At 38.5% G+C, this 25,456-nt stretch overlaps 1 protein-coding gene across 1 annotated transcript in view; it reads right to left on the reverse strand.

Moving 5' to 3' along the window:
* The window catches only part of DCHS2 (dachsous cadherin-related 2), a 252,180-nt gene that overhangs the window by 37,239 nt on the left and 189,485 nt on the right, over positions 1-25,456 (reverse strand). The window contains exons 11-13 of the mRNA XM_032862590.1: positions 23,569-23,703; positions 23,155-23,364; positions 16,217-17,074 (exon numbers count right to left, since the gene is read on the reverse strand). Coding sequence (XP_032718481.1) covers positions 16,217-17,074; positions 23,155-23,364; positions 23,569-23,703 — 1,203 coding nt within the window. The remainder of the gene's footprint in view (positions 1-16,216; positions 17,075-23,154; positions 23,365-23,568; positions 23,704-25,456) is intronic.

Raw genomic sequence — 25,456 nt, forward strand, 5'->3', positions numbered from 1 at the left:
TATTATGTAATCCCCATGGTAACCACAAAGAAAATATCTGTGGAAGAAATGCAAAAGGAAATAAGGGACTCAAAATGTGTCACTACAAAAAACCACTGAAACACAAGGGAAGGCAGCAAGAGAAGAGAAGAAAACAAAATGAAAAACATACAGAAAATACTTTAAAAATGGCAGCACCAAGTCCTTCCCTATCAGTAATTTTTAAAAATGTAAATGGATGAAACTCTTCAATCAAAAAACATTGAATAGCTGAATGGATTAATAAAAAACAAGATCCAAGTATATACTCCTACCTAGAAACTCACTCTAGATATACAGACAGATATAGGCTGCAGGAGGGAAGACTGAAGGAGATAGTCCATGCAAATAGTATCCAAAGGCAATAAGGGTGGTTATACTTACATCAGACTAAATAGAAGGACATTACATAAAAAGTTCTATTCACCAGGAAGATAAAGCAATTACAAATATATATGTGCCTAACAACACAGCACCTAAATATGTGAAGAAAACTGACAGAATTGAAGGGAGAAACTGACAGTAACACAATAATAGTAGAAGATTTCAATACTTCACTTTGAATAATGGATAGAGCAACCAGATAGATCAATAAGGAAACGGAGGACTTGAATAACATCATAGACTAACTGGACCTAAGAGACATAGACAGAACCCTCCAGCCAACAACAGCAGAATAATCATTCCCAAGTATTACACATTCCCATATATACACTCAAGAGCACATGGAACATTGAACATGGAACAGATCACATGTTAGGGCACAGCACTAGTTTTAACAACTTTAAGAATATTAAAATTGTACCAAGAAACATTATGATGGAATTAAAGTAGAAAGGAAAACTGGACTATTCATAAATATAAGGAAATTAAATAACACACTCTTGAACAACTAGTAGGTAAAGGAAGAAAGCTAAAGGGTAATTAGATAATATTTTGAGACAAATGAAACAAAAGCACAACATACCAAATGTGGGCTATAGCAAAAGCAAGACCAAGAGGGAATTTTATAGCAACAAATGTCTACTTTACAAAAAGAAGAAAGAGGGGCACCTGCGTGGCTCAGTCAGTTAAGCAGCCAACTCTTGATTTCTGGTCAGGTCATGATCTCAGGGTCCTGGGATCCGCTGGCATCAGGCTCTGTGCTCAGCGGGGAGTCTGACTAAGAATTCTCTATCTCTTCCTCTCCCCTCTGCCCCTTTCTTCCTCCCCCACCCTTAAATAAATCTTTAAAAAAAAAGAAGAAGAGAGACTGCAAATAAACAACCTAACTTTACAACTCAAGGAACTACAAAAAGGAACAAACTAAAAGCAAAGTGGGCAGAAAGAAATAAATAATGAATATTAGAACAGAAATAAGTGGAATAGGGGCACCTGGGTGGCTCAGCCGTTTAGCGACTGCCTTTGACTCAGGTCATGAATCCAGGGTCCTGGGATGGAGCCCCACATCAGGCTCCCTGCTGGGCAGAAAACCTGCTTCTTCCTTTTCCACTCTTTCTAACTGTGTTCCCTCTCTCGCCTTGTCTCTCTCTATCAAATAAATAAGAAATAAGTGGAATAGAGAGTAAAGAACAAGACAAAAATTAAAAAAAAAACTTAGTTTTTTAAAAAGACTTTATTTATTGATTTGAGAAAGAGAGAGATCACGTGTGTGTGCTCACCTTTGAGCACGAAGAGAGGGGAGGGGCATAAGGAGAGGAAGAGGGAGAAGCAGACTCCCCACTGAGCAGGGAGCCTGAAATGGGGCTCCATCCCAGGACCCTGAGGTCATGACCTGAGCCAAAGGCAGATGCTTAACTGACTGACACACTCAGGTGCCCTGAAACTAAAAGTCAGCAAAACTAACAAATCCTTAGCCTGGACAAAAAAAGTAAGAAGCCTCAAGTAATAAAAATCAGAAATGGAAAAGAAGATATTACAAATGATGCCACAGAAACAAAAGGTATCATAAGAGACTACTATGAACAATGATACACCAACAAATAAGATAGACTGGGAGAAAGAATACATTTCTAGAAACACACATTCTATCAAAATTGAGTCTAAAGAAAGAAAAAAATTCTGAAGAGATGTATAACTAGTAAGGAAATTGAATCAATAATCAAAAACTTCTCTATAAAGAGGACCAGATGGCTTCACTGGTGAATTCTACAAACCATTTAAAGAAGAATTAACACAAGTCTTTCTCAAACTCTTCCAAAAAATTGAAGACAACCCTTGCAAACATATTTTATGAGGCCAGCATTATTCTGATACCAAAACCAGAAATACCAGGAGGAAACTACAGAGTAATATCCCCAATGAATCTAGAAGCCAAGATCTTCAATACAATTTAGCAAACTGGATGCAACAGCACATTAAAAGGATCGTATATCATAACAATGTGGGATTTATCCCTGGAAAGTGACGATGGTTCAATGTATGAAAATCAATGTGATACACCACCTTAACAGAATAAAGAATAAAAGTCACATGATCATCTGAATACACGCAGAAAAAGCATTTGGCAAAGTTCAACACACTCATGATAAACACACTCGATAAACTAGGAACATAAGGAAATTACCATACGTAATAAAGGCCATAGATGAAAAACCCTTAACTCTAACATCCTATTCAACAGTGAAATCAAAAAGCTTTTCAACCAGGAACAAGGCAAGAATGCCCACTCTCACCACTTCTAAGCAACATAGTACTGAAAGTCCTAGCTAGAGAAATCAGGCTTTGAAATTAAAAGCATCAAAATTGGAAAAAAAAGAATAAAATGGTTAGTGACATGATCTTATATATAGAAAACCCTATAGATTACATGTGCGTGCACACACACAGAATTGATGAATTAATTCAGCAAAGTTGTAAAATACAAAATCACCGCACAAAAATCAGCTGTGTTTCTATGCACTAACAGTGCATGATCTGAAAAAGAAATTAGGAAAACAATCCCATTTATAGTAGCATGAAAAAAAATAGGATAAACTTAACCAAGGAGGTAAAAGTCTTGTTCACTAAAAACTACAAAATATTGCTAAAATAAATTATAGAAGACACAAATAAAGGGGAAAATATTCTGTGTTCATGGAGTATAAGACTTACTATTGTTCATGGAGTACAAGATTTACTATGAACAAAAAATCTACAGAATCAATGTAATCCATATCAAAATCCCAACAGTATTTTTTACAGAAATAGAAAACAAGAATTTTAAAATATGTATGGAATCTTAAATTACTCCAAATAGCCAAAACACTCTTGAGGAAAAAAAAAAAAAAAAAAAAAGCTACAGGTTTCACATTTACTAACTTCAACCGTACAGAGATATGGTAATCAAAACAGTGTGGCACTGATATAAAGACAGATACATAGAGACCAATGGAACAGACCAGAGTTCCCAGGAAAAAACCCCTCATGTGTATTTTCAAATGATCTTGGCATAGGTGCCAAAGCTACACAATGGGGATAGGTTAGTCTCTTTAACAAATGGTATCAGATATCCACATTCAAAAGAATGTATTTGGACCTCTACCTTAACACATATTCAAAAATAGGTCAAAATGGATTAAAAACCGAAGTGTAACACATGAAACTGTAAATCTTCTAGAAGATTTAGGGGGAATGCTTCCTGCTATTGGATTTGGCAATGATTTCTTGGATATGAGAGTAAAAATACAGGCAACCAAAACAAAAATAGATGAATGGGACTACATCAAAATGAAAAGCTACTACATAACAAAAGAAACAATCAACAGAGTGAAAAGGTAACCTTGGAAAGGGAGAAAATATCTGCAAACCCTCTAAGTGGTAGTGAGTTAATCTCCAAAATATATAAGGCATTTCTTCAACTCATGAGCAAAAAAAAAAAAATTTCTTTAATGAACAAAGAACTTGAGTAGACATTTCCCCAAAGATAACATAAAAATGACCAACAAGCTTTTCGAAAGATGTTCAACATCACTGATCATCAGGGAAATGCAAATCAGAATCACAATGAGTATTACCTCACACCAGTTAGGATGGCTGCAATAGAACAAAAACAAAAACCAGAAAATAACAAGTGTTGGTGAAGATATGAGGAAACTGGAATCCCTGGACACTCTTGGTGGTTTTACAAAATGGTGTAGCCACTATGGAACACAGTATAAATGTTTCTCTAAAAATTAAAAGTAGAGCTGTCCTATGATCCAGAAATCCCACTGGATGTATATCCAGAGAACTGAAAACAGGATCTCAAAGAGATGTCTGCACACCCATGTTCACTGCAACGTTATTTACAATACCCACGAGATAGAAACAACCTAAATGTCCTTCGGTGGAGGAGTGGATAAAGAAATGTATAATACACATACAGTAAAGTATTGTTCAGCCTTTAAAAAGAAGGAAATCCTGGGGCACCTGGGTGGTTCAGTTGGTTGAACGACCAGCTCTTGGTTTCAGTTCAGGTCAGGATCTCAGGGACTTGGGCACTACCCTCAGTGGGGAGTCTGCTTGAGATTCCCTCCGTTTCCCTCCATCCTTCTCCCCTACCCCCCAGCTTACTCACTCTTTCTTAATTAAATAAATCCTTTTTAAAGGGAGGAAATCCTGTCATAGGCACTGAGGAACCTTGATTTCATAAATAAACCAGTCACAAAAAGACAAATACTTTATGACTCCACTTAGATGAGTTATCTAAAGTAGCCATACCATTAGAAGCTGAAAGTAGAATGGCGGTTGTTAGGGGCTGGAAGGGTTGAAATGATCTGCTGTCCAATGAGTGTAGCGTTTTAGTTTTAAAAGATGAAAATGTTCTAGAAATCCATTGCACAACGATGGGCCTACCATTATCACTATTGTACTGTGCCCTTAAAAATGGTTATTTACGATGGTGAATTTTGTTATGTGTTTCTTACCACAATTTGAAAAAAAGGAAGAAAAGTTGATTTTTCCCTCCCACCTTCCCATCACCAAAAAGGACTGAACATATGTTACTAAAGCTTTCCAAAAAATTCACCCTTGGGATGAGACAAAGCATGGAAAATCTCAAAACAAATAATTTTCCATAATTTGTGAATAGATGAAAACCATGTTTTAAAAAACATAAATGGTATGCAATCTTGAACACATTTGCTTTTGTGAACACCTAAGGAAATAATAGAGGAAGCTATACAAAGTGCTTATTGACCTTTTATGAGCTTTAGGAAAAGAGAGATGTGGAAGAAAACCAATATAGAATTAATACATGAAATGAGAAGTAAACAAAATTAAGTCTGAAATGTATTTTTAGATAGATTACAGGTTTTAGTGGTCAAATTTTTTAAAAGGAGGATTATCTATAAACGGATTGAATCCTTTGAAATACACTCATAGCAACTTAGAGAAAAGCAGGTGCTAAAGTGATCCATTGATATTCCTACTATCTCTTTAATTTTGTGATTTTACAGAAGACTATATTTAAAGCCTGAGCTTGAGAATTTTCAGTGTTGCTTCAATGTTGGATCAGACTCCAGATCTTGTCTGTGGACCCCATGCTGCTGGTCTCCCCTCATTTGCCAGTGATTCCCTGTCTCGTCTGTATCCCTAGGTTGATGACCAGACTTCACATTTTCTTCATTTTTCAAGAGATATCCTTTTTTTTTTTTTGCAGCTCCCAAGCCAGCCAGAATCCAGAGCCTACCCATGTCCAGAAAGAAAGGTTGCACAATTTTTCTATGTGAGTGATTCTCGACTTCAGTTGTTAGATATCTGGCATATTTCCAGTTACTTCAAGAAACAATGCAAATGTCTCCCAAAAAATCTTTAAAAATATGCTTTACTTAGATTAAAGAGATGCCTGTTAAGATGTTTTTAGCTGCCACATAATGAGCACTGTACTAAACTATTTCAATGATTCCATTTGACTGTCGCAGCTTTAGGAAGATGTACTGCTGTCCTGGTAATACATAAATCTGAAACCAAGTTTCAACATCCAGAAATAATAGATGCTAATTGAAAACAAAAAAGGAAAGAGAGGAAATCCTGATATTTCTACATGTTTTATTCTGTTTTACTAAAAGATAAATGACATTTCTTGGTAAACTTTACAGTGCTATCAATCACAAATATCCGAATCTCTCCCAGCTTTCAAAAAAAGAACAAAATGCCACTCTGATCTGCAGGACTCTTCAAGCCATTGCCACATTCCTTTGTCACCCTTCAGGGCCCAGCTTTGTGAAAACAGACTGAGTTCTCCATCCCGGCCGCCCCCCCCCCCACAATTTGCTCTGCACTTCCCTGTACTTTGGCTTCTAAAATAAAAGTTCTAGTCACTTCATTCTCCCTACTGTTCCCCATCCTCTCCAAAGTTACTAAATTTTATTTGGCTGCACACAGTTTCTGGAAACAGCCACAGTTGACTCTGGAGAGCATTTAGGGGGTCTCAGCTCCTGGTCTCTATTCTTGGCCAAATCCTGAACTGTTTTACCAGAGGAAACTTGTTCTCCAGACCTTCCTTTCTGGACTCTCCCAGCTCCTGATGTGGCTAGTTGTGTCATTTTCTTTTATTATCTTGTCCTTTTTATTTGATGCATGGACTTAATTTTTTAAGAAGTGCCTTCTTTTCTACCATATTCTTACCTCCTCATGCCAAGATGACATCCTTAGACTATCTCAGGCAACACTCTTCAACTCCAAGGGTGAGAGGTTCTTTGAGTACTGGGTGACAGCCCATCACCTCATGCACTTCCCCTTTGGGGACAGGCCTCTGACAGAGCTAGCTGTCACATTTCAGTCCCTATCTCACCTAATCTCTGCTGCCAATTAGCAATTGTTGACCACTTCCTGCTTCTTGAATGAGTCGCTTTCCTGTCCAACACTACCCTCCCAGGAATTATTAGTGGTGCCCCTGCCAGCCCCCCAACCTCAGTCTCTTGGTAGATACGTTACTTCAACCCCTGTAAAATATTGCCATTACTTTGGATTTCTTCTAGGCCTTCTCTCTACCCCTTCCCTTGGCCTGTGTGCATAATTATGTGGAAGTTTCCACCAATTCACAATGTCTGGTATATCTTCAAAAATCTCATTTAATTGGTTGGGGTTGTGGATGTCTAGGTAGTAGTAATTTTTAAAAGCTCCCCAGGTGTCTCTATGGTGATTTACCACATGGATTACCACAGCACCCTCCTAACTTGGATCTCTCCCCAGGCCTTCACCAGACCTCCAAAGTCAGCTAGTTATAAAAACTGTTTTGTCACTCTTTTGGTAATTTAAAGGCCATCAACATCACACTGGAAAGCTCACAAAAGCCTCTGCAACTGTTTAGGATTAACAAGCAACTATAGGATTATGAGCATGGCTTCCTGTGTCCTTTGTTCTAGAAAGAAAGACCAGATCATCCTGGCATAACTATTGTAATCCACTTGGCAATCATAGTTTTTCATATACATAAAAACTGACATTCTGACCATGTATCGGACTCTTTATTATTTGTTAGTATGTCCCAACCTTGGGGGAAGAACTCCCTGGCTTGTTAATAAAATGAGGTCTTGAACCTATAATGGCTGAGGCCCAGGTGTAAGATGGGTTAATTTGCAAAGATGAAAGCTGCCTTACAAAGCATTTATCTTTTTTTTTAATTTGTTTTATTTATTTTAGAGAGAGACAAACAGAGAGAGCATGAGAGAGGGGCAGAGGGAGAGGGAGAGAGTCTCAAGCAGACTCCCAGCTGTGCATGTAGCCCAATGCGGGGGTCATGACCCTGAGATCATGACCTGAGCCAAAACCAAGAGTCAAGTCTTAACCAACTGAGCCATGCAGGTACCCCAAGATGTTTATCTCTATCTGAGACAGGCTGATGCCTTCTAAGGCATTCTTTTCTGTCTCCTCCAGAGCTATCTTAGTGGGAGGAAAGGTGAGGAAATTCCACTCTGTTTGTAAACAGCTGGCTAGATAGCACTCACACCAACAAGTTTCATTCCAAATATGAGACTGGCCTTAAATAAAATAATGAAAAAGGGATGACAGGTAATATTTGCTTCTCTTTTTTAATGATCATCAAAATGTATATGTTGGCCCCTATTCCAAAGTTCTGGATGACATAAATTATGGGAATTCTTCCCACAACTTCCACAGTTATGGGAACTTTGTCACCTTAAAAAGTATAATTATTATCTTGTTTGGAGTCAGAACAGAGCAGAAGGAAATAATGGGGTTTTAAACACTGCCAAGTATTTCACTGTTTTATAGAATAGCTATGTAATAACTAATTGCTCTGGTAGGAATTTGTACCCAGTGAACCTGAGAGAATTCAATGAAGGATTTGAGATAGAGGAGGATAGCAATAAGAACAATAAAAACAATGACCAGCACACTGTATGGCCTCATTTAATCCTTATAGTAGCCCTGTGAGGAAATCATTATCCTGTCCACTTTATGGGAGGAGAAAGAGAGCTTTTTCACTGTGAGTGTGACCCACTCAGCTACACTAACTTCTCTCACACAATCTGCCACATCCATGTGCCCGGCTTACCAAGAGTAAGAGCCCAAATTTACTGGATCAGTTGCAAGAGGGCCAAAAGAAGGGGTTGTCCACTGAACCACCAAGATTAGATTTGTATATGATACAAAATTAAATAAACATAATTGACTAGTTAGAATGCCCCCATGGGTCACCGTGTTTTAATTTTATTTCAAGATTTTTAAGGTCTGAGCATTTACTTTCAACTACAGCACCCACACCATTAATAATGTCATTTTCCTCCTTCATGGGAACTAAAAGAAATACATGATGTTGTAAACAGTCCTCACCGGAGACTGTGACTGCTGATTCAGCCTCATCATCAGAGCACTGGAAGTGAAACAAGAAATAAATGCTGGCTTCTAGAAGGTTCATTTAAATTGTTTAATGGATTGAAACACCACAGACAATGAAGTGGTTTATTTTTCCCTTCAAAAAATTCAGGGCAGTTCGATTTCCTCTCACCTGGGTCAAAGAGGAACAGACGCAAGAGTAAAGAGAGGGGAATCACATGGCTTTCAACTCTCTTCCCCATTGCAGCCTCTCTCTTGGAGGCAGCCTCTCTCTTGGAGGCAAATGGTATCCGGGAGAGTGACTCTTTGGGTGAGTAAGTGAACACATCATGACCAACTCTCAAAGAGATTTTACCTATCAAAGAGCTGCTTTTCAAACAGGAACTATACACTGAGCTAGTTATCATTTTAACAGTTGATGTTAAGTTTAGCGTTGTCAGTTGATGAATACAATGTTTGTTCTTTTTTTAAGACTTTCATTTACTTATTTGTCAGAAAGAGAAAGACAGCGTGCAAGCAGGGGGAGTGCCAGGGAGAGGGAGAGGGAGAAGCAAACTCCCCACTAAGCAGGGAGCATGGGGCTTGATCCCAGGACCCCAAGATCATGACCTGAGCTGAAGGCAGAGGCTTAATTAACTGAGTGCCCCAGGCACCCCAGATGAATACAGTGTTAATCAAGACTCAAACCTGTGACCTTTCCAAGAAAGAAATGTTAAACAAATATAAATACATCCGAGTTACTTATTTTAACTTTTCATTTTCTTAAAAGAATATTTAAATGTTAAAATTAGTTTGGGGTGATGAAAATGTATGATAATACAAAAAATAATTCATTCATGATGTCAAGTGATATATAGTGGTAAGATATTTCAGTAACCCACAGAAAATTTAAACTTCCAATAAGCACATATTTTTTCATTTGAAAATAAATTTAGGGGTGCCTGGGTGGCTCATTCGGTTAAGAGTCTGACTGGCTCAGGTCATGATCCCAAGGTCCTGGGATCAAGCCCCATGTCTGGCTCCCTGCTTACTGGGGAGTTTGCTTCTCCCTCTCCCCTCTCCCTACTGTATGTACTCTCTCTCTGTCTCTTGCTCTCTCTCTCAAATAAATAAATCTTAAAAAAAAAAAAGTTTAAAACTGAAGACATCTGTGGAAGGAAATAATCCTGGAAGCTATAAAATTATTAAATAATTTATATCAAGGCCATTCAAGCACTAATCAATGGATTTGCAGTCTTTTAAAACCACTGGAATTTAAAAGCAAAACAAAACACCTTTTGATGTCCATATGATCTGGCAGTCTGAACTGAATTTGGGTCTAGGTAAAGCTGTGGCCAGCTTGAAATGTCCATCAATATGTTACACACCTTGTCAGTTGTTTTCACAGGAGGTTAGGAAACCTTGCTGAACCGGGTGTAGGTTAGTGGCATCTAATCAAATTCAACGGCCTACTTTTTTTTTTTTTAAGATTTTATTTATTTATTTGACAGAGAGAGAACACAAGTAGGCAGAGAGGCAGGCAGAGAGAGAGGAGGAAGCAGGCTCCCTGCTGAGCAGAGATCCTGATATGGGGCTCGATCCCAGGACCCTAGGATCATGACCTGAGCCTAAGGCAGAGGCTCTAACCCACTGAGCCACCCAGGCGCCCCTCAACGGCCTACTTAACTGTCATCTTTTCCTTCTCTTTCTCCTTCCTGTTTGATGAAAACTTGAGTTTTTCTCTCAGTGTAGACTTTATGCCCTTCATACGTCATAGTTAACTCTTCACAGCAAGGTCCCAACCCGTTGCTTCAAATGTCTTGAAATATACCTACCTGAATGTTTATACATTCCATATGCTCATAATACAACCACAAATATTCCTAGTTGTCTTGATGTGTAAGATTTAATATATAGATTTTTAGAGCCTTAAGTGTTATTAAAAAGTAACAGTTAAATTTAATTCTGTAATTCTAAATACAAGAGGATTAAGAAGGACAGCTCTTATTGGAGGTGAAAGAAAACAGTGATGTGGACAGCAGGATGAAGGCTTCCCATCCATTAATTCATTAGCTTTCCTGACTGAAACTCAAAGAGGAGGCACACCTTCAGAGGTGAGAAAGTAATTTGTTCTTCACTGTCTTCTGCACTCACTTTTTATCTCAGACTAGGTTACTCTTAACCATATTGATTAATCCAATTGTGATGGTTGCAAGTACAATGAAGGTGTACAGATTTGATGAGACACTGCCTGAGTGAGGGGCAACATGCTAAAATCAAGGTCATTTCCTGCCATAAGGGTTGCCTCCTATCAACAGAGTAAACCTGTGACATACCAATGAACAGTACATGGCAAAAATGAAAACAGGTGCAAATCTTACACTCCCACAGCAGTTTTTATTAGTGTGATTTTAATTCACTCCTGAATTCAACCACAAATGTTATACTTGCTAATCCATAACTTAATTTCGTATTGAAATGTTTTCTTTGGAGTGCTTTAGATATTGACTCTTATTTAGGTTTAATTCTGCAAACAAGTTGATTCTGACTTGAGTTGAGAAAGAATCTTCTAGAACTTAGGGAAAGCCCAGGCACATTACTTGATATTTAGAAATATCATTCATTAACGTCTCAAAGTGTGATAACAATGATGACATCCAGACTCATTCTTTTGAGGAGTAATATACTTAATGCCTATTACTCTGCTGAATTTATACTGGATGTGAACATTCAATGGTAGTGGTTGGAAACCGTATTATGTGAAGAACAACTGAATGACTTAAAGAAGGGGAAGCTACATTAAGTCAAAGTCCCCCAGATGGTCTGTTAATCCTTGGACCTCCTTTCCTATTATTCTTGCCCTTGCTTACTCTGGTCCTGTCACACAGTCCTCTTTGCTGTTTACTGAACAAACCAGGAAAGCTACCGCTACCTTTTCCCTTTTTTTTTTTTTTTTAAATACTCTACCTCCAAATATATTGTCTCCTCTCTTGAGGTCTTTGCCCAAATGCGCCCGCTCCATGATGCCTGCCCTTACCTACTATTTAAAACTGCAATTTGCCCCTCACTCCAGACCTCCCAATTCCTTCTTCCCTTGCTCAGCTTTCTCTTTACTCAATGGCTCTTGTCACCATCTAAATACACTATAGTTATTTATCAGGTTCATTGACACTGTCTGTCTATCCCTGCTAGAATGTAAGCCACCCAAGTACAAGTTCACCAATATATCCCAGTAGAAAAGTACCTGGTACTGGATACTCATTTAAAAAAAAAAAATGCTTCAGGGGCGCCTGGGTGGCTTGGTGGATTAGGGCCTCTGCCTTCGGCTCGGGTCATGATCTTAGGGTCCTGGGATCGAGCCCTGTGTCGGGCTCCTCTGCTCAGCGGGGAGCCTGCTTCCCTTCCTCTCTCTCTCTGCCTGCCTCTCTGCCTACTTGTGATCTCTGTCAAATAAATAAAATCTTAATAAATAAATAAATAAATAAAATAAAAATGCTTCATGGAAAGAGCAAATAAAATATCTGAAAAGTAACTGTGTAGAGCAGTGGAGTGTTCCAGAGGGCAGAACTAGATTTATGGAGAGACCGAAAGGATGCAGAGCGAGGTTCCACATATGAGTGACTTCCCAAATGAAGAGATTTTCCAACGTTGCCCTGAAGTCAAATCACCTGCAGAGCTTGTTAGAAACAATTCTTGGACTTCAGACCTAATGACGCAGAACCTTCATGAGAGAGTTACAAATCATTTGTTTCACACCCAATTTCAAGAACCACCCTTCTAAACTCTCAGTCACCAAAATATTCAAGGAGAGACGGAAAGACTGAGTGTCAAAGATGTTTAGAGAAATGTTCATATTTGCACTGCAGACAGAAGGCTGGGCTCAAAGATTCTGTAATTTTTTTAAGATTTTATTTATTTATTTGATGTGAGTGTGGGAGAGAGAGGAGAAGCAGGGGAAGAAGCAGAGGAAGTGAGAGAAGTAGCCTGAGCAAGGAGCCTGATGTGGGACTCAATTCCCCGACTTGAGCTGAAGGCAGACACTTAACTGACTGAGCCACCCCAGCACCCCAAAATTCTACAATTTTATCAGATCAATTTCAAGATTGATTAATGTACTGTATTTTGCACTATACTATTTAGAAAATGTTAACTTTACTTTCCATCAGGCTCTGCTCCAGTGTTAGAATGTATGCCTCTTAAGAGTAATAGAAATATAGCTCTAGGAAGTATCTCATTTGTTTAACATGTAACGCTTCTATGGAAGTCTCATTACACATAAGAATATAAGTTGGTGGGACGCCTGGGTGACTCAGTCTGTTAAGCATCTGCCTTTGGCTCAGGTCATGATCCCAGAGTCCTGGGATCAAGCCCCACATAGGGCTTACTGCTCTATGGTCTGCTTCTCCCTCTCCTTCTGCCCCTCCCCCTTCACTCATGCTCTGTCTCTCGCTCTCTCTCTCTCTCAAATAAAAAAAAAATCTTAAAAAAAAAAGAATATAAGTTGGAAATTTCTGACTTAGTTTGGAAGTCACTATTATTTCCTTTAATTCAGATAACTGCAATTGACTTTTGATTATGTTTAGAATTAGAATTCTAAATTAGGATAATTTAGAAATGAGAGGTCTTCTGAGGAAAGCAACCTATGAGATTACCATAATTCCAAAAAAGGATCAAAGTCAAGTTAATAACCTGCAATTGAAAATAACCCTAATTTAATATTCAGTGTTAAACTGAATATTCTCTTTTCATAGAAAAGGCAGTATAACATGTGTAACATAGATATTTTCACTCTGACATAAATAAATTAATTTCAGAAAAATGTCACGTTGCCTGATTTCAAGCTTTACTACAAAGCTGTGATCACCAAGACAGCGTGGTACTGGCACAAAAACAGACACACAGACCAATGGAACTGTGTAGAGAGCCCAGATATGGACCCTCAACTTTATGGTCAAATAATCTTCAACAAAGCAGGAAAAAATATACAGTGGAAAAAAGACAGTTTCTTCAATAAATGGTCTTGGGAAAATTGGACAGCTATGTGTAGAAGAATGAAACTCAACCATTCCCTTACACCGTACACAAGGATAAACTCGAAATGGATAAAAAACCTCAACATGAGACAGGAATCCATCAGAATCCTAGAGGAGAACATGGGCAGTAACCTCTTCAACATCAGCCACAGCAACTTCTTTCAAGATATGTCCCCAAAGGCAAAGGCGAAAATGAATTTTGGGGACTTCATCAAGATCAAAAGCTTCTGCACAGCAAAGGAAACAGTCAACAAAACAAAGAGGCAACCCACGGAATGGAAGAAGATATTCGCAAATGACAGTACAGAAAAAGGGCTGATATCCAAGATCTATAAAGAACTCCTCAAACTCAACACACACAAAACAGATAATCACGTCAAAAAATGGGCAGAAGATATGACCAGACCCTTCTCCAAAGAAGACATACGAATGGCTAACAGACACATGAAAAAATGTTCATCATCATTAGTCATCAGGGAGATTCAAATCGAAACCACATTGAGATACCACCTAACACCAGTTAGAATGGCCAAAATTAATAGGACAGTAAACAACTTGTGTTGGAGAGGATGTGGAGAAAGGGGAATCCTCTTACACTGTTGGTGGAAATGCAAGTTGGTGCAGTCACTTTGGAAACCAGTGTGGAGATTCCTTAAGAAATTAAAAATAGAGGGGCGCCTGGGTGGCTCAGTCATTAAGTGTCTGACTTCGGTTCAGGTCATGATCCCAGGGTTCTGGGATCGAGCTTCGCATGGGGCTCCCTTCTTGGCTGGAAACCTGCTTCTTCTCTCTCTCCCACTCCCTCTACTTGTGTTCCCTCTCTCGCTGTCTCTCTCTCTCTCTATGAAATAAATAAATAAATCTTAAAAAAAAAAAAAGAGCTACCCTGTGAACCTGCAATTGCACTACTGGGTATTTATCCCAAAGATACAGATATAGTGAACAGAAGGGTCATCTGTACCCCAGTGCTCATAGCAGCAATGAGCACAGTCGCCAAACTGTGGAAACTTTTGTTATCTACATGGATGGGACTGGAGGAGATTATGCTAAGTGAAATAAGTCAAGCAGAGAGAGTCAATTATCACATGGTTTTGCTTACTTTGGAGCATAAGGAAAAACACGGAGGACATGGGGAGATGGAGAGGAGAAGTGAGTTGGGGGAAATCAGAGGGGGAGACGAACCATGAGAGACTGTGGACTCTGAGAAACAAACTAAGGGTTGGAGGGGTGGGGGTGGGGGGTTGGGTGAGCCTGGTGCTGGGTATTAAGGAGGGCACATATTGCATGGAGCACTGGGTATGGTGCATAAACAATGAATTTTGGAACACTGAAAAGAAATTTAAAAAAAATAATGCCTTCTGCAGGTATGGAGAAAGTGAAATTGAATCATGACAAAATGACAAAACTCAAACAAAAAGTGCCAAGAGCATGTGCACAGTACACTGCACACCTTTAGCAATCAAGCTTCTCCTCTTCGAGTCCATGTGCTTTGCCTGGTGGGTGGAAAGAATCAGTAGATTCATCTCTCCACTCTCTAGTTAGATATAATTACCCAGGTCAAATGTCTTTTAATTTACAAGTATCTACAGGAAGTTTTTTCACTTTGGGATTAGAAAGATAATTAAAACTGATTTTTTATTTACATTTCCCGTTACGGCATAAATGTAAGGAAGTAATTGGAAAAGAATCCAGCATTATTAGGTAAAATAGTTTCTGTTCACAAAAGCCTGGTCTCAACTGTGCTGAATTCTTTGAGGATCAGATATTACTGCACCGTTCAAAAGCCACTGCTGAGTGTATCAAAATGAATAATGATACTCGTATTAGTAGTTTCTATTTACTACATGCTTACAGTGTGTCTGACGCTGTCTTAAGTGCTTTACGTGAACAGGCTTATTCACCCCCCAGAACCTAATGAGGTAGGCATGATTCTTATCCCCAATTTATGGATTAGGAAACCGAGGCTCAGACAGCTTTGACTACCCAATGAGGCGCAATGACTTACTTCAAATTTAAACTCAGGCAGAGCCCAAGCCTTTAATCACAACATATCTCCTTTTTTATTGTACTTCTAAGAAAGTACTTTAGGAAATGTACACTTGCTAAGGAATTCAGATACATTTAAATAAAGGGTTTTTTTGAGGTTGTAAACTGATGTTAACTCAAACATCAAAAGCCCTAAATGATTTATTTTTCAGTATTTTTACTCTGTTGTCTCTAAAGGTTTGCGTGTGTGTGTGTGTGTGTATTTTACTATATTTGAAGGTACTGTTCTAATACTATACTATGGATGAACATTGGCATACCAAAAGTTTGCTGAACTTAGAAATTTGTGATTATACAATCACACTCTTGTTGTATAATCCTTAGTTTTAATCACTTTGCCCAAACTGGTACAATATATAAAAACTTGAGGGAACACTCACCTGCATCACAATTTTCAGTCACATTCCCTTTATACAGATGGTGGCTGAAGGAAATCTTTACATCTTCTCCTTCCATGTGAACGACTAAGAGGCCAGTGGTTGTCCTAGCTGGGACCCCCTGGTCCCTAACTTGTAACTGCAGCCAGATTGGGAAATATTCCGAAGATGGGTGGTGCTGAAGTTGAACTTCTCCTGTATACTTATCAATAGAAAACACTGACTGGGTCTCTGCAAAACTAAAAATGACAGTTCCATTGGGTCCCAAGTCGGGATCACTGGCTGTCAGAATAGCAGTTGTCTGGTTAGTAGGTACCTGGGGGGGAAGAAAAATCTCCAAGGGGTTCTGCTCCCAAACTGGGTCATTGTCGTTTACATCGGTGACATGTACTTTTATAATGACCGTGGTGCTTCTTGATCCCTGGACACTACAGTCTCTGGCCACAGCCCTAAACGTATGCTGAGATCTGGCTTCTCGGTCCAGGGTGCAGCGGGTTCTCAATGTGCCTGCCGCGGCATCAATGGTGAATGCACTGAAAGCCTCATCCACCAAGAAATACTCAGTTTGTCCATTCAGACCTTCATCCCTGTCCACGGCAGACAACACGAGAACCTCTGTTCCCACTTGGGCATCTTCTCTCACGGAGGCCTGGTAATGCAGCGTGGGGAAGGACGGGCCATGGTCATTGTCATCCAAAACCCTCACCTGCAACTGCACTAGAGAGCTCCTTGGTGGGTCCCCCAGATCCGAGCACAGGATAACCAGGGTGAAATGGCTGACTTGCTCCCGGTCCAAAGAGCGAGTGGTTGAGAGTTCCCCTGATGTCTCATTGATAGCAAAGTATTCATCTGTATTTCCTTCTGTTAAAGAAAACACATTCAAATTCAACATTCATTCGAATTGAAGAAGTAGCAGCCTTTTGCTAGCTACATATACATATATATATGATTCATATATATGTCATATGTATCAGTCATATATATGATTGTATATATATCATGCATATATATACATCATCATATATATGCATATATCCTATATATATGATATACAGTATGTATACATATATATGATATGTATCATATATCTCATATATATGCATAGGATTCATTCTTTCAACAAATATTTATTTCATGATTATTATATCCTAACACTTTTGTAAGTATTGAGGATATAACAGTGAACATGATAAAGTCCTGCCCTCGTGAAGCCTCTATTATCAGGGGATAAACAAAATAATATAATTCACTTTTTCTCTTAATTGAAATAATTAGAACACTTGCTTTGACTGATTTGTAGCAGTATGGATTTTTGTGTATGCATTTACATTTTATATTCATATATTTTTCCTCTTGAGATGATTAAAATGTATGTTTTATTTGAAATAAAAAAAATACCAGGCAGGGATAAGAAACAGGATATAACATCCATTTTTAGATAGCAATAAAAAAAAATCAACACGTTGATACTAGTACTGTGGATGAAGTGAGATTCTCTTCCACTCTCCCCTGTGCCTTGTGCATAAATCATAACACTTCTGTAAGAGATAGGGGAACACTTGTCTGTTTCTTCCCTAACATAAGTAATGACAACATTTTGTTCTTCTCTGTAGCCTCCAGAAATATCTTCCCTTTACTCTTGTCTATGGTACCAAGCAGAATAAAAGTTAAATATGAACACAGAAACAAAAAGCCTTCAAAGATATTTTAAAGTCATCTTAAAAATTAGTCAGGAAAAAATGTAGTTCAATGACTTGTTGGCCGTATCTTGGATGAGGGACATATTCTTGGATCAAGCACACTATTCCAAATAGAGAGGGATCTGGGCACCTGGGTGGTTCAGTCGCTTAAGTGTCTACCTTCGGCTCAAGTCATGATCCCAGGGTCCTGGGATTGAGCCCAGTATCAGGCTCTCTGCTCAGCAGGGAGCCTGTTTCTCCCTCTCCCTCTGCCACTCCCCCTGCTTGTTCATACTCTCTCTCTCTGTCAAATAAATAAATAAAACCTTAAAAAAAAAAGTGGGAATTTACTGGAGTCTGCCAGTGGCATGTGGGGAAGAAGTAGGGCGGCATTCAAGAAAACAACAGCCATAAGTAGTGTTGGGGGCTGAGGAGAAGGGACTTGCATTTGTATTTTGTTCATAAAACATGACTAATGTATACCAAATATAGGGGTGATCAGACAAACCTACAATTCTGTGGCATTTGTCATCGATAAAATGGTTCATTGACTCGGCTGACATTGAAGGAGAACATGACATGTGTGTGTCGGATGCTGAGAATGGGAGGACAGTAAGGCGCGATCCCTGTCTCCAAACATTTACAGTCCATGAGGAATTTGGGTCAGTACTGGCATATTAAAGTGTAGTGTGAAAATCATACATACAGGGTGTCCAGAAGCACCACTAAGGACATGCAGTCTTGTGTTAGGATGGGCAGGAATGCTTATTAGAAAGAGTGGCATCAAAACTGGTTCCTAAAGCAGAGGGGGCCAGGCTAAAAGTTTTGGAAAGTGTGCTCTAGGCAGAGGGGGAGCCTAAGGGGAGCTTTAGAAATATGAAGACTTAAAGCCTGCAAATGTTTTAGTGTAACTAGAGCACAGGGTTCCCTGGGTGTTTGCATGGAGAGGGCAGGGAGAGGGTTGGCACCTGGGAAGACATAAATTTAGGGCATTAAACCACGAAGCATCCTGTGTATACTGCAGAAGAGTCAGCCTTAACATCCATAGGGAGCTCCTGAAGGATTTTAGAAGGGAAAGGGTCATGAATCACATTTCTGTTTTAGGAAGAGGGCTGGGTGACAATGTCAAAGCTTGGTTAGAACACAGGAAAAGTTTAGAGACTATTACAGTAATCAGCTTGAGCAACCGGGAGGTTCTAAATGAATACATGCATAGAGGAAGTGGACACATCCCAAAGATATTAAAGAGAAAAGTAAGGAGGAAGGGTAAAGGAATCATGATGGGTCTTAGGTGAAAGAGTGAAGGGCGGTTAGACCAGTTGTGTTTAAAATGAGGTCAGAGTACCCCTGGGGTTATACGAAGTTTTCTAAGGAGTATTTGGAAACTGGTGGTTTTAAGGTAATTTCCAGAAGCTCAGTTTACATATTCTTATTCCTAAAATTGTTCTGCCTGAGAAATCACCTAAAATCATGTGGGTTTGTCTTTCCACATTCCTTTTTTCTTCTTTTTAAAGATTTTATTTATTTGAGAGAGAGAAAGAGAGAAGGAACAAAATCAGGGAGAGCAACAGGCAGAAAGAGAGGGAGAAACAAACTCCCTGCTGGGCAGAGATCCCCATTCAGCGACTTAATCCCAAGACCCTGGGATCATGACTGGAGCCTATGGCAAACACTTAACTGACTGAACCACTTAGGTGCCCCTCCACATTCCTTAACGTTGTTACCTTTAGCATCCTCTCTGGTCTGTCTCTTAAGTATGATGCCTTGGCAGGTGGCTTTGCAGGTCCAGAGTGCTTCTGGAAAGATTTCTGAATCTCTCGGTGTCTGAGGGCACAGGACTCCCAGCTGTGAGCCTGGCCCTGCAGGTGACCTTGGCTTGGGCAGGGCCCATGGGACTGAGGGCAAGTAAGGAGTTTGGCTTGGCCTTGAATGGAAGCTTTCCCTTGCCTGGGAAGTTGTTTGCATATATTTTTTAAAAAGTATTTTTTATTCTATTTGATATTTTTAAAAGGTGATATAGTCTTTATTATAATGTGTCAATATTTATGATATTCTGAGAGACACTAATTAAACTTCTAACAAAAATTTTTAGTTGATTACTTAAAAATATGTGTGTTCAGAGTACATGGGTTTTCAAGATTCCACTAAGGGTAAGTTGAGCGAGGGATGGGCAGAGACTTTAGGAGCTGGACTGTGATGGGGGATGGTGGGAAGGAAGTGATGCTGGATGCAGCTGGGGACACACTGGTGATGCAATGTTGTTAGGCATAACAACTGGGTCCTTGAGGTGAAACAATTTGAAATGCGAGGAAAAGATAACTGGGTGTGCTAGAGTGAAGAAAAAAAAAAAGATTAGTGAATATCAGGTCTGGCCTTGCTATTTGAATTAGCTTTGTTCCATATATTTTATCACTCTGTAAATTATTGAAAACTGATAACAGTGATTCTTGTCCAAGAAATGCAAATTAATTGTGCCTAGTGGAGTATCATTGGTTATTGTCCTGCAGATAGACCTCATCTGCATTTCAGAACTTCTTATTTCCTGTGTGTGTGTGTGTGTGTGTGTGTGTTGGAATTCTCCTTGGACCAATTTTAACATCTTTTCACTTTGCTCATTAATCAATGACTTAAAGAAAAAATCTTCAGGAATTGTTAATTTTATATTTGTATGAAAGTCACTATTTTACTTTTTTAAAAAAGTGCTTTAATGGGACTTAGATCTCAGATGCAGATAAAGATAGGGAGACATAGGGGTGCCAGTGGTGGCTGAAGATGAGGACCAGATGAAATGATGCATTAAGAGTGTGTCAATGAGCAAAGTAAACGAATAAGCACAAAACACCCCTGGAAACTGCAGTAAGTCAGAGGACCACCCACAGAGCAAGGACACTGGGAAGGCTTGTCTAGAAAGGCAGACAAAGGATCAGGAGAAAGTGACTTTCTGAAGTCAAGTTGGGACCACGTGTCCAAGGCATTGTTCACAAAGGCATAAAGCAGTACAATTAAATTAAGAAAAGACCTGGATCCACTGGATTTAGCAACAAGATCCTAAGTGTCTTTTTGCAAGGGCAGTTTCAGTGGAATACATATTGTAGCAGGCTAAGAAATGAAAATAAGGTAAAGACATAGAAACCAGAGCATACACAACGATTTTTAAGAAGCTTGATTGTGGAGGTAAAGAGACAGTGAAGGGATGTATCTGAGGGAAGACTTTTTTCAAGATGGGAAGGATTGGTAAATATTGGTGGGTAAAACCAGCAGAAGGGGAAATTTTGACAGTATGGGAAAAAGAAGCAAATGAGCAAACAAACCCTTACGCAGTGAAAGGGGATGGGTGGCACTCTGCAGATTGTTTGTAATTGGTGCTTAACAAGATACACACAGAATTTGGGAGAAAGCATTTAGAAAATCTTGTAGAGGCTTGACAGAATAATTTTATGTCTGCAAAATACCATAATAGATTAAAAAAACTGGGGCTTGCCTTTTGTACGCCTTTGTGTTTTTTTTCCCTCACAGTAATTCATATTTATTGTATTTTACAAAAATTTCAGTGCACAACAGATCAAAAATTAAAAAAAAAAAAATTCAAACCCTGGTCCTTCATCACAGATTGTTTGGCAAGTTCTAGAAAACAAGAGGAGTTTACAACGGAAAGTACCCAATGCAACAGGCAGAAGAGAAGTAACTGGGCTTATCTATACAAGTTAGTTTGAAAGGGTAGCATTCTTCTGGATGAAAGTATGACAATACACATAAACATTTAAAATATATATGCCCTTGGACATGATAACTTCACTTACATTTATCATAAGGAAATAATTGGATAAGTGTTCAACTGCAGCATTTTTATAATAATAAGACTACTGTAATGGTCAATACCTAAAAGACTATAAAAGGGGATGGATGAAATAAGTGATATTTTACATATGCAGTAAGAAGAGACATCATTAGAAATGCTAACATATATGTATGCTTACCGATATGAAAGGTTTACATAGCATATTAAAAATGAGTTTTAAAAATGAGGTAATAAAATAGCATATATGAATTATCTAATATATGTAAAATTGATGTCTCCATTTACCCAGGTTCATGGAGAAGCGTTGCTCAAAATAATAAATGAATTACCCCCACAAGATACAAATATTTTATGTTACTACTGTGGTTTTTCATAAATCTGTATATATATTCTAAACCAATTATATATCATTTTTATAATCAGGCAAAAAAGCAATAAAGCTGTTCTCATTTTGGAGTAAAACGGATGGCACACAGAAAATGCCACTGGTTATAGAAGTTTTAGCATATAGGAAGTGATAGCTTTCAGAAGCTAGTCCCAAAGCCGTTCTTACAAGATCTGAAAGCAACTTCTCCCCATATGAAGCAGTCTCTGAAACATTACTCTCTCAACTCCTATCATTCTATGTGCACACTGACATATACCAAAAAAAATCACTTTTTCTTTTAGATGAATAAGAAGATGTATGGGGCATCTGGGTGGTTCAGTGGGTTAAGCCTCTGCCTTCCGCTCAGGTCATGATCCTAGGGTCCTAGGATCAAGCCCCACATCGGGCTCTCTGCTCAGCGGGGAGCCTGCTTCCTCCTCTCCCTCTCTCTGCCTGCCTCTCTGCCTCATTGTGATCTCTGTCTGTCAAATAAAAAAATAAAATCTTAAAAAAAAAAAAAAGAAGATGTGGCTCTCCCCATACAAATGCTAACATTACTTTGCCAGAAATTTTTATGCCTCTGATCCAAGGGGAGTCATATCACAAAATTATCTTCTGGGTAGAAGTTCCTACAGATTCTGGTCAGGGTGGGGTATGGTTGTAATTTTTAAGTGTTTTACTGATATTCAGATCTGGGAACTGTCGATCTCTGTGTTCTCTAGGTTCCATTTAAGAAAAGACCAACAGAAGTCTTGCTGGCTCAAAATAATAAAAATGTTAGTGATCATATAAAAGACACGTAAGTAGAAAAAAGTTGTTTATGTTCCATCTGCACACCCACTAATGTTACCACAGAAAAATTCACAAGAGTTGCTGAGGGGAGATTTAAGAATTTGGAAGCCAGGAAGAAAAAAAAAAAAGAGTATTTGGAAGCCAGTGTCTCAGGCTATCTGTGGAAAGGACACACATGGGCCCCAATAGCTCTTACAGAGTGTGTATTTTGTAGACACTGCAATAGACACCAAATACAGAATGACTACCAGTGTATCAACTCAGTTAGTGTCCTGAGGAGAATTTTAGTAGAGAAAATACTTACCAGTTATATGATACCTGACAGCTCCATTATTGCCAGCATCCATATCAGAAGCCAAAACAGTGTAGACAACTCCTGACTCCTGGTTTTCCAGAACCTCAATGTCATGACTGGGAACAATAATCTGTGGTGCGTGATCATTCTCATCTTCTACGGTACAGAAAACTGTCGTGGTGCCAGATAACGAAGGGACTCCTCCATCTCGTACAAGAACTAATGTGAAATGAAAGATGGCAAAGACTGTGGCCATGAATTGATGCCGAAAACATATCACCCCAACTAGACCGCATCAGACCACCCACTAACTGGGTAGCACTGGGTCAATAACAGTTTACATAAAGACATGCTACAGACATGTAAAACCACTATCCTCCTGATCACTACTTTTGTTTGTTAGCATAGTCAGGCATCCCTTACCTCGAAGGGTGAAAACTTCCCAAACTTCTCTGTCAAGTGTGGTGGTGGTCACTATTTCTCCAGTGTCAGGATTTATCTTGAACAACCTAGACGAAGCACCTGCCATGATCTCAAACTGAAACTTGGAATTGATTCCTTAAGAAAAATATAAAGAAAAAGTTAGTAATTATCCTTTTGGAAACCATTCTTCTGTTTTCCTTTTCTTTTTCCAATAAACACTTTAGGTCAGAGACGAAAAAGTCAGGATGCTTAAATAACCTTCAAATTAAGGTAAAACACACACACACACTTATACACACACATGCACCCCTCTTTTGGCTGTTCTTGCTAAATAAAAGCCTCATGGGCTGAATGCTTGATTTTCAAAAGTCTTAGGAGACTTCCCCACAGTGAATGCTTTGGATTTTTTCCCTCTCATAAAAAATTTCTTATGAGTGTGCAACCCTACAATATATTCCTAATTACTCCTTCTAACACCCCTGATTGTGATTTAATGACATAATTGTAAGTTTATGGGGCAAATGACAATTTCTTTAGATCAACCCTCTATTTAAAAGCTTGTGTTTACTTAATGGTATTCTGTTTATTCTCCATCGCAGGAGGCAAGCACATAAACTTGCTTATATGCATATTTTTGTTTTATTTTCTACTTAGTATTCAGTCTCCTATCTGGAGTGAGAAATGTGGTACCACGTTGGCATACATTTTGAAAACAATGCTTCCCATTTTTTTGTGTGTGTGGTTTCACTTCTTCCCTGAGAGAAGCACCATATCATTTCCATCACTGATTATGAAGATCATTCATATCATTAATTTAATGAGTTTATCCCATGCCATTGTTGCTTATTTTGCACCTTACACAATTCAATTATTTCCCTATCTTCTTTTCTAACTGACAAGAATCTACCAATAGACATAGTACTTAAGAGTAGATGATTTTACACTTCAATAGAAGATGAAAGACTATTTTTTGGCCTTGACGACAACAGTAAAAAGACATCAATTACAAACTACATCTTGCTAGTCTTAAAATTTTTCATTCCACTATTTACTGGATACAATATAGGACTGAGTGCTGGAGAGAGTGGTATATAAGTCTAGTTTTATGTAAGAATAATTAGAAGTCTTCTTACTGTGCCCTGGAATGGGAAAGGATATGTAATATAGTTTGAAGACACTTTAAGGACTTTAAGAGAAAAGAAAGTCTAATAAGATACAATCAATATATTTGATATGGTGTGGTCAGAGGTCACCAAAAACTTACCATTTTATCAGTAGACATTAGGTATGTTATTCCATTAGTGATTATTTAATAATCATAGTGATTAGTTTGGTCTCATAATGGTCACATACTCTGTTCTACAGCCAAGACAACAATTCTAAAAATTCCAGGTTCAATTTGTTATTCCTGTTCATCTCTTTGTACCTTAGGAAAATGGGAACAGTACCATCTTACATCTATTTTCCTGTTCCTCAAATATCTGGTGACCAAAATCAAATGTCAAGCACGGAGCTGTTTTCCCAAAAGACAGTGGCGAATCAAATGGGCATGGCCTCTGCCTTTAGGGAGCTTACATGGAGAACAGCACCTTTTAATTTCGGACCCTTTATTTTTGAAATCAACTCACCCATTTATTATACGATTTTATCATACATTATACATCATGTTATATTTTATATATTACATTATAAATTATTTTAATATTTATTTAAATTATTTAATATTTTAACTCCCAATACCTGTCAAACCTAGAAAATGTTTAAAAATAAATGCAAATCTTTGTTTTCCCTTCCTCCCATTGTTCCCATTATTCTGTAATGTGCTTTACCTTTCTACCCAATATGTTCCTGACTTTTTAGAAATTTTCAGATTTTATTATTTCCAGTG

The sequence above is a fragment of the Lontra canadensis genome, unplaced genomic scaffold (assembly GCF_010015895.1).
Source record: "Lontra canadensis isolate GAN:19392208 unplaced genomic scaffold, GSC_riverotter_1.0 scaffold1, whole genome shotgun sequence".
Taxonomy (NCBI): Eukaryota; Metazoa; Chordata; class Mammalia; order Carnivora; family Mustelidae; genus Lontra; species Lontra canadensis.